The sequence below is a fragment of the Prunus dulcis genome, chromosome 8 (genome assembly GCF_902201215.1).
Source record: "Prunus dulcis chromosome 8, ALMONDv2, whole genome shotgun sequence".
Lineage (NCBI taxonomy): Eukaryota > Viridiplantae > Streptophyta > Magnoliopsida > Rosales > Rosaceae > Prunus > Prunus dulcis.
This window is the reverse complement of record NC_047657.1, coordinates 7,270,760-7,280,893: the sequence shown is the minus strand read 5'-3', so window position 1 is coordinate 7,280,893 and position 10,134 is coordinate 7,270,760. Positions and strand designations below refer to the sequence as shown.

Sequence of the window (10,134 nt, the reverse complement as noted above, 5' to 3'; positions counted from 1 at the left end):
TATTAGAAAGGAAAAAAAGAGTATTAGCAAATTTATATACATGTATATGTGTTTGTACACCATCAATTCAGCTTTGAAATATAAATGTTGGATCATTGTAGGCTATCTTACCCAATCTTTAAGTGATAACAAAGTCATCATCCTCTTCATTTTCTTCTTGTTCTTCGTGGTCTGCATGATCAGTCTTTGTTGCTTCTTCTTCTTTTTCATTGTCAGCAGCTTTTATTTGTTGAATTAACAATTTGACATTTGGAAGTTAGAAGCCGGACATTTACTATTTTACAGTTCTAAAATTTGTGAAATCCATGCTTTCATCCTTCATTCCCTTTTGTGAAATACCAACTTTTTTCACTTTCCATTGTCTTCAATAAAACTTATTTTCTCATTTCCCACACATGCTCTATACTCAATCTTTCTTCAATTTGTTTTCCTTGTGACAACTGCTGCATGTAGTACATGACAAATACACCAAAATCGTTTATGCTAATTCACACACAGACACAGACACACACACACAGACACACAGACACACACACACACACACACACACACACACACACACACACATGCAACATTTAGTGAATCATAGTTTAATTTGAATTGGGGGAAAGAAAGTGTTACTGTGACACTTACGACTTTTCAAGTTGTTGGGTGCATTCCCTGTCCTCAAGTTGAATTTGGTGGGATCATGTTTCATCAGATATTGTATTGTTTGAGCAATTGCTAGTGTACCCGTCATAGACGGGCTTCTTGAACTCAAGAAGTATGAAGCTGTTTTTTTCTAAAATTGTTGGAGCACATTCCTTGACACTATTGAGGAAGACATTTGATGCGTCTGCTTGCATTGTAGGCAAGTATGTTGTTAGTTTCCCTGATTTTTGTTAAACTATTTTGTTCATGCCTTGTATTAACAGTTCATAGTAGGAGTCTGTCTTACTAAAATTATTCCTTTTTTGTTGTAGTATTCAACGGTTTGCTCAGTTTTCCCCCTCAATGAGTTGTAGTGCGTCCATTGCAATGAATTGGTGTCAAAGACAAGCAAGGTTTGGTGTCCGCCATCCGTTATTGGTATGAACACCTTTGACGTTTTCCCTATGCATTCGAGGAGTTTGACAAAATATTCATCGAATGTTCTTGGGTGCATTTTACCAGCGAGATACCTCTGCAAGATTAATAGTTTCGGCATTAGAGAGAATGTGAAAAGTATAGGAAGATGAGTAATTTGTGATTTTTACTAGAAGTAATGGGATAGCTATAATCTTACGTAAGCGTAGCACGTGATGTATGCATTATGTTGTCTTTTAGGGTCCTTTTCATCATGATGAAGTATCTCAGCATACGCATCTATGATTTGTCCATAAATTTCAGTATCTCTTAATAAGCTTTGTATGTCATCTTTGAACAAAATGCTTGTCCCTTGCCAAAAAGCAGTGCTGTAACAATATTTGTATTTAGAAAAATTGTCAATAAAAGTGAAAGAACTGTTCAATAAAGTTCCAGTATATGGTAATAATACTGCTTGTTTCCTAAAAATCCTTTTTCGAATGCATGTCTACTATTATAAAGTTCTAGTATAGGGTAATAACATTGCTTGTATCCTATGAAATCCTATTTCTAATGCATGTCTATCACTGCAAAGTTTCAGTCTAGGGTATTAACACTGCTAGATTCCTCTGAAATCCTATATTTAATGCATGTCTACCCCCTGTAAAGTTCAAGTATAAGGTCATAACACAATGAAATCTTATTTTCTAATGCATGTTCAATAATAGCATCTTGCATTAAAAATGAATGAAAAACATTGCCTTACCCATCAACTGAATTTTTTCAGTAATTTCTCAGCTTTTCTTGTGAGAGTTCATCCAGCATGTTGTAGATATGATATGTATTCCATTGCAGGAATGAACCCTTGGCCCTCTTCTTTGATTTGTCTGGTTCTTGAGGTTTTTTTTTTTGTGCCTTTCTCTTTTGTGCTCTCATCTCTGCTTTAGGGAATGAAGAATCTGGTTTTGTTGCGATCTTTTCAAATGTTGTTTCTTTGATTTTTTTGGCCCTCGGATGCAAGTTTCTTGATTTTATCTTTTCTGCTTCACCTTCTTTCTTTTCTCCTTTATCGTCTTCACTCTGCAATTCTTGCGCTAATTTTTGATCTCCCAACAAGGCAATAACAACTTCCTTTTCATTAATAATCTCCAAGTAGGAAATCTTTTCTGCAAGAAGTTGATCATTTTCTAGCTGCAGCTTTGTCATGTAGGATTTTTCCTCATAAACATCAAGTTGTATGGTATTCTTGTGATAAGCTGCTTCCTTAACCATCTTCTGCAAGTGCTGTTGATGCTTCCTTAATTCTTCTTTTTCATTGTATAGCATCTGAATCAATTTATTCTTTTTTATGCAGGATGCTATTGCATCATGGATCTTTTGATGCTCTCCTTTCTTTGTCCAATATTCAACAGCATTATTGATCTCCATCATATACTCTTTTGTAAGCTGTGTTTCATCCTCCTTGTATTCTGGGACTGATCTAACCATTTCCTCAAACAATGTTGAGTTCCAGTATTCTAGGATTTCAGTTTAGAGGTCTTTTTGTAGTTGGTGGTGTTGCTGGACTTGATGTTCAGCAGCATCATCATGCTTTTCATTCACTTCAGCATCCTCCTCCTCTTCATTTTCTTCTTCAGCAGCATCACCATGCTCTTCATTCACTTATTCAGTAGCATCATCCTTCTCTTCATTTTCTTCTTCAGCAGCATCGTCATGGTCTTCATTCACTTCTTCAGCAGCATCATCCTCCTCTTCATTTTCTTCTTCAGCATCATCATCATTCTCTTCCTTCACTTCTTCAGCAGCATCATCCGGCCCTTGAGCTTTAGTGCTTTTTATCTGTTTGTTGAGTAGAGTTAGTATTAAGAGTATACTTCTATGACATGGTATTAAGAGTGTAATTCTATGACATGGTTTTAATAGTGTACTTCTATGAAATGGTATTCATAGTTTACCTCTATGACATGGTATTCATAGTTTACCTTTATGACATGGTATTCATAGTTTACTTCTATGACATGGTATTAAAAATGTATGTCTATGACATGTTATTACCAATGTTGTCATATCAGCTGCAGATTATTTGAAAGGAAATAGTACCTTTATCTGGTTGTTCTTTAGATGATGAAGCTTCGCACTGAGTTCTTGAAGACTCCATTTGATAGCCGCTAGTGTCATTTGTTCTGTTCTAGGAATTGGAGTGAGCAGTTTAGATCTTTGACACAGCCAATACTGCACAATATTTTTTTGCAATATCACGTGTCAATTCATATCATTAGAATAATGCTACGAATTTGCAGTTTGGAGATTTGTGTTCTTACCGGTATTAGGATTAGGCAGCCACTCACACTTGGCTGCTTTTTTTTTTGTCCTTCTTGTTCTAATCCAAAATACATGTAGTCCAAAACTCCTTAAGCCCAATTATATTTCCCCATCTCTTCTAAGGTGTCTATTGTGGTTGTATATGTCCAAGCAAGTGTACAACCAGAGTTGTAGAAGAGATTGGTCATGAAGAGTTGTAGGATTATCAATCTTGTTACATCCATAGCACCCTCTTCTGTTTCATCTTCAAGTGCTAAGTTCAAGCATTTATCAATTGAAGTCTTTGTTATCTTCTTAAAAACCCTGAAGTATTTTTTTTACAAAATGCAAATCTGGCCTTGTTGAGGTTCTTGCCTCTGTTTGACAAGCCAAAAATTTCAGCCACATCTTGGCTTTTCATCTCACTGTCACCATCATTAAACTTGAACTTCTTTGTCTTTGTGTCATAAACTTGTATGAGTCTCACGATGTCATAGTTAGACTTCATGCACTCTACCTTTGTTATCATTTTCTGGACATATGCTTCTATCAATGTCCAAAAAGGTGTCTTCGATAGCAGTGTTAAGACATCGTGCCGATGTTCAAGTCTTTGTCTAATGTTGTCAATTGTTGTTGCAAAAGAGAGCATGTTGCTCTTGATCTGCACATAATTTGGGTCCTCCCATCTGCTTGGCTTCTCGTTTGTTTTTGTTTTGGATGATTACTGTTGGCCTTTTGGTTTGGAGGTTCTTCTGGTTTGTTATTTCTTCATCTTTTAATTGGTATACCTGCATTAGAAATAGGAACATGACAGTAAAGTATTAGTGTTAATACCCAATACTGGAACTTGACAGTTGTAGACATGCGGTAGAAATAGGATTTCATAGGAAACTAGCAGTGTTATTACCCTATGCTGGAACTTTACAGTGGTAGACATGCGTTAGAAATAGTATTTCATAGGGAACAATCAGTGTTAATACCATATACTGAAACTTTACAGTGGTAGACATGCATTACAAATAGGATTTCATAAGAAACAACTAGTATTATTACCCTATACTAGAACTTTATGGTGGTAGACATGCATTACAAATAGGATTTCATAGTGTACAAGCAGTGTTATTACCCTATACTGGAACTTTATAGCCATTAATCAACATGACAGTAAACTAGCGACTAAATTAATGACTAGAATAATGGTCCTATGCAGTCAGTCCAATAATAAAATCCAATATAGTTTCAAGATTTTGTTCTTCATTCGAATCTAAAATACTGTTATTACCCTAGACTAGATCTTTATAGCAAATAATCAATATTATAGTAAAGGTTTGGTTTGTAAATGTCTTACCTTTGAAGTGTTTTCTTGTTGAAATTGTTCTCTGAAATTTTGTCTTGGTTTTGAAGGTGGAGGTCAGTGTCTGGTATTTGTTTTCGAAAGTATATCAAGCTTGGTGGTGGTTATGGAGTCTCGGTTTGGACAGATGATGAAGACGCTTTGATGACGACGTTGAGTGAAGAGACGTTTTTTAGAGATGACTTATTGAAGGCTCGCGTGCTGGAAGTTAAGTTACCGTTTTTTTTTTTTGGACGAAAGTTACGGTTTTCGAGATGGTAAAATGTTTGGGTTTTTTTATAAATTTGGACTGGGATTGTTTTGGGTATTTTTTGAGTGTTTCTAAAGTACATTCTATCTGAGGTTTTTTTATAAATTCAGCTAATATATTGGGTATAATTAGTGAAGCTCCCTTTTACTAACAAGATACTATAGATTGATCCCAAATGGACAGTCATATAATTATTGATATTTCACAATAAAATAAATAAATTTGAACTCTAACCCCTAACCGCTAAAATAAAACAACAAAGATTTTGAGGGAGTATATACAATTTTGAGAGGCCAAGATACCTCCTGACCCCTACCCTGCATGTCTTCTATTCTAGCCGTGCTCTTATATCAAGAAAAAAAAAAAACCTGAATAAAAATAAAAAGAAAAGGAAAGAAAAGAGAAAAAAGAAAAAAAAAAAAGAAAACCATTGAATTCCCTCCTCACATCGGGTGCTCACCAGTACATATTCAGCATCCTCTGTGTCTCCGTCTGTCTGTCTTTTTCTCTCCCGTCTTTGGGAGTTCCGCTCCTCCAACAAAAATACACCAAAAATTCTCTCTCTCTCTCTCTCTCTCATCACCCCACTTCCCAATTCTAATTCTCATTCATTTCTGCCACGCATTTTCTCTCTAACAAGTGAGCAACAATGGAGAGCTTTGCCCTCCACTCTCTCTCCACCTCCTCCTTCTCTCTCTCCACTCGCGCTTCCCTCTTCCGCCGCTCAAACCCCATTCTCAAATCCCCACCCTTCATCTCCAAAAGCCCCAATTCATCTCCCGCCCTCCGATCACCAACCCTCTTTGCCTCCGAACCCATCTCCTTCTCTTCTCCCTCAAAACCCAACAAAACCCACTTCCCAATTCAAGCCTTTCAATCTCCACAGCCCCAAACAACTCTCAAACCACCACCAGAGCCCCCTCTAGGCGCCAAGCCCATCCCCTTCATCATCTCCATCGCCATAGGCCTTGTCGTGCGCTTCTTGGTCCCCAAACCAGTCGAAGTCTCCCCACAAGCCTGGCAATTGCTCGCCATTTTCCTATCCACCATTGCCGGCCTGGTTCTGAGCCCGTTGCCCGTCGGCGCTTGGGCCTTTCTCGGCCTCACATCCTCCATTGTCACCGGAACTCTGCCCTTTACGACGGCGTTTAGTGCTTTCACCAATGAGGTGATCTGGTTGATTGTTATTTCCTTCTTCTTCGCTCGTGGGTTCGTGAAGACCGGCTTGGGGGATCGGATTGCCACTTATTTTGTGAAGTGGTTGGGGAAAAGCACACTGGGTTTGTCTTATGGGTTGACAATAAGCGAGGCACTTATTGCTCCGGCAATGCCGAGTACCACGGCCAGGGCTGGTGGTGTTTTCTTGCCTATTATTAAGTCCTTGTCCCTTTCTGCCGGGAGTAAACCCGATCACCCCTCAAAAGGAAAGCTGGGTTCTTATCTGATTATGTCTCAATTTCAGGTTTGTGATTTTACTCCCTTGTATTGTTAAATATATTTCACGAAGGATCATATGAATCTGTCTCTGCTTATATGTTTTATAGTTCGTGGGTGTTTCACAAGGATCGTAATTCACATTTTTTTTCATTACTTGGTTAGACCAGTTAATGGTTTGAGGGTATTCTAAGTCAACAAGTTGTCAACATTTTAGGTTTAAGTATTATGCTTGCAGTTTACTAAATGAAAGATTTAAGGGAAATGCGGTAGATTGTGCCCTTAGAAGTAGGCCTTAAGCACTCTGTTTACATGATATGTTGAAATGTGCCCCGTAAGCCATATATACCTTTGCAGTTTACTCTGCTTCTTCAATGTGATCTCTATCTTGTAATGTTGGCCCAAATCCTAGGAGTCATGAAGCATTGCAATTGTTGGAAACCAGTGAGTTTGATTGGTTCATTTTAAGGATACTCACTGAGAATATAAGTTATCTTCATGGTAGAGATTGTAGTCTGTAGCCAAATTGCAAAGAAGACCATAACACCCTGTCTAATTTTCTCATTTCCTGCGTCAGTAAATTGTATTAAAATTTAAATGTGGATTGTTGGACTAATCAAACTGCGGATTTAAAACTTCTGTATCTTATCTGTGCATTTGGTTATTGCGGTTATCCTGGACTGCGTTTGGAACATGTGGTCTGCTTGAAGAAAGGGCAGGCACTCATGTTTGAAATAAGAGAACCACTGTATCTAAATTACAAGATCTATAGTTTCCTTTCTATTTCATTAATTCAGCATTAAGTATTAGATATTTGTGTCATCATGTGATTATTATGTGACTTATGCATCTGTGTTGTGTGACGCATGACAGTCTGCTGGTAACTCTAGTGCTCTTTTCTTAACGGCTGCAGCGCAAAATCTTTTGTGCCTTAAATTAGCTGAGGAACTTGGGTTGATAATTTCAAACCCTTGGGTTTCTTGGTTCAAGGCTGCTAGCTTACCAGCATTTGTTTCGCTTCTAGCTACTCCGCTAGTCTTATACAAGCTTTATCCTCCAGAAACCAAAGACACGCCTGATGCCCCTGCCATGGCTGCAAAGAAACTCGAGCATATGGGTCCTGTCACAAAACATGAATTCATTATGGTTGGCACAATGCTTCTTGCTGTCTCTTTGTGGGTCTTCGGGTATGTAGCTTTTCTTGCTTAGCACTATTCATTATTAATTTTATATGTCCTGTAGATCATAATTGCTTATTTCTTTTTTTGGCAATCTTTATATTCTGCACTTAGAATAAGACTTTGCTTGGGATGCTTCCATCGACTTAATGATTACAATAATATTCTTTTGTCATATAAGCTCCTTTTTCGGAAACTTTCAATTCTATTCCTGACAGATGTTATTCGTCAAAGTCATGTTTAGTGGGTTAAGTATAATTTTGTTGTTATGTATTCTTTTTGGGGGTTAAACAAGTTGGATTTTCTGGACCTTTATTTCCATGAACTTACTGTGTTCGTTTGTGGTTTCATAAGAGAGCTGATTTTATGAACTTATTCAACAGTGAGAATGAGCTTGTTTTAAGTGTTATAATCGTAATAGTAAAAATTTAATTTCAAAAAACAATATTGTAGGTGTATTAAAGCTTGTAACTAGAGCTTCAAATTCATGTAGAGATTCTTCATAACCTTTAACTATAATGGAAGATATAAGTTGTCAAAGATGAGGTTACAGCCAAAAAAAACTTGGACCTAACATCAAATTTTGTTTCTTTGTCAAATTGGCGTCAAATGATAAGCAAAAACTTGTTGAAACTCATGGGTTTTACTCGAGGATGACCGAAAACCATGTCTATAGCCTTAAATTTGTCTTTCAAACAAGAAACCGAAGAAATCTCAAACTTGGAGTTGAAATCCTCAAAATTCTTTGAGACTCGATCATTCTATCAAATAAATACGAAAACTAAAATTAGTTTTAGAAATCCCGTAAGGGGGCCTTTCAATCCCGCAATAACATTTTTCGAAAACAAACAGATTGTTTTGCGCCAAATTGAAAATTCGGGCTCTATGTAATCAATTACCGAATTTGAACTGTACTTAAAACTGCTAACAAAATCAAACAAAGTGACCAAATTGATAAATTTGAAATCAGTGTCCGAATGTGATTTTGGGTCTAAACGCCGTGACCAAAAATGTGTTTTACACATTCTTATTTGAATTATAATTTTTCCTCGTAAGGTCTCCTTTAGTGCAACATTTTTCAACCCAGCAAGATTTGCTTATAGTGATTGTTGACAATAGCAAATCCATTATATAATAGATATAGATATTTACTGTTCATGATTTCCCAAGAATGCATTTTGTCCTACTAGGATTCTGAATCTTCTGATTCACCAACTCTTTTTTTTGTTCTCTTGCAGAGATGCTCTTGGTTTAGCAAGTGTTGTAACTGCAATGATTGGCTTATCTATACTCCTTTTGTTAGGAGTCCTTGATTGGGATGACTGCTTAAGTGAAAAATCAGCATGGGATACATTGGCTTGGTTTTCTGTTCTAGTGGGTATGGCTGGCCAATTGACAAACCTTGGTATCGTAAATTGGATGTCTAATAGTGTAGCCAATACCCTCCAGTCTTACTCTTTGAGCTGGCCAGCTGCATTTTGTGTTCTTCAGGCAGCTTACTTCTCCATCCACTACCTATTTGCAAGTCAAACTGGTCATGTGGGTGCTTTATACTCTGCATTTCTTGCCATGCACTTGGCAGCTGGGGTACCTGGCGTGTTGGCAGCATTGGCTTTAGCTTATAATACAAATCTTTTTGGGGCTTTAACGCATTATAGCAGTGGACAGGCTGCTGTATACTACGGAGGTATGTTCCCTTCTGACCTCATTTGCTTAACTTTGGAATTTTTTTTCGTAATCAATTGCATTTTTGTAATGTTCATCTGTTATCCAATAACAGTTGCTTTATTGGAAAATTTTATTCTCTCTCTCTCTCTCTCTCTCTCTCTCTCTCAGCACTCTATGGTCAAGCATGAAAAACATTGAATTGTCTTTAGTAGAATATGTTCTCGGTGATGACTGATAAGATTTTGTTTCTTCTTTCCAACAGCTGGTTACGTTGATCTTCCTGATGTATTCAAACTGGGCTTTGTGATGGCCATTATTAATGCTGTCATCTGGGCAGTAGTAGGATTGTTCTGGTGGAAATTTTTGGGCCTCTACTGATTTTCATTTTCCATGCAAGAAGATTATTGGTATTCCCTGCATGTTATTTTGAGGGCAGGAATCACATACAAGATTTCAAAGTGATTAGTTTATTTTAATTTTAGCTCCAATTTACTTTTGCATAAGTGTAATGACAAACATTGAGAGGTGAATGATTGTTTTGCCGGAAACCTATAAACCATAGGTCCAGCCACAGTTTGAATTATTGTGTAGCCATAGGACCTCTCCTGTATATGAAGCAAAGAGTTCTCTCTTTTGAATTAATTATTATGGTTTATTCCAAGCATCATGTTTATACCCTAGTCTTGTTTCGAATCTACGGCTGTGCATTCGATCAGAAAAATTTGTGTATCGACAATACCGAACTGATGGTTTGATTAGGGCTGGGCATACTATACTTAATTCACAATCTATTTAATTGGAATAATGGAAAATAGGAAAGGAATGGGAATATTTGAAGATGGTTACCGGTACCAACATTATTGGAATTGGATGTCCTTATTTACCACGAACAAACATTGTTGGAA

At 37.1% G+C, this 10,134-nt stretch overlaps 1 protein-coding gene across 1 annotated transcript; it reads left to right on the top strand.

Moving 5' to 3' along the window:
* Nucleotides 1-5,410: 5,410 nt before the first annotated feature.
* On the top strand, nucleotides 5,411-9,902 carry LOC117638151 (dicarboxylate transporter 2.1, chloroplastic-like). Its single transcript, XM_034373262.1, has 4 exons — nucleotides 5,411-6,411; nucleotides 7,257-7,570; nucleotides 8,800-9,248; nucleotides 9,492-9,902. The coding sequence occupies exons 1-4, from the start codon at nucleotides 5,599-5,601 to the stop codon at nucleotides 9,605-9,607; spliced, it is 1,692 nt and encodes a 563-aa protein (XP_034229153.1). The 5' UTR covers nucleotides 5,411-5,598; the 3' UTR covers nucleotides 9,608-9,902.
* The last annotated feature ends 232 nt before the right edge of the window (nucleotides 9,903-10,134 follow it).

What these genes read in the sequence shown, in the direction of transcription:
- LOC117638151 (XM_034373262.1), top strand. Translation starts at nt 5,599, where the DNA reads ATGGAGAGCTTTGCCCTCCACTCTCTCTCCACCTCCTCCTTCTCTCTC. An exon ending in TGATTATGTCTCAATTTCAG is followed by an intron (nt 6,412 to 7,256) that starts GTTTGTGATTTT and finishes GACGCATGACAG; the next exon opens with TCTGCTGGTAACTCTAGTGC. An exon ending in GTCTCTTTGTGGGTCTTCGG is followed by an intron (nt 7,571 to 8,799) that starts GTATGTAGCTTT and finishes GTTCTCTTGCAG; the next exon opens with AGATGCTCTTGGTTTAGCAA.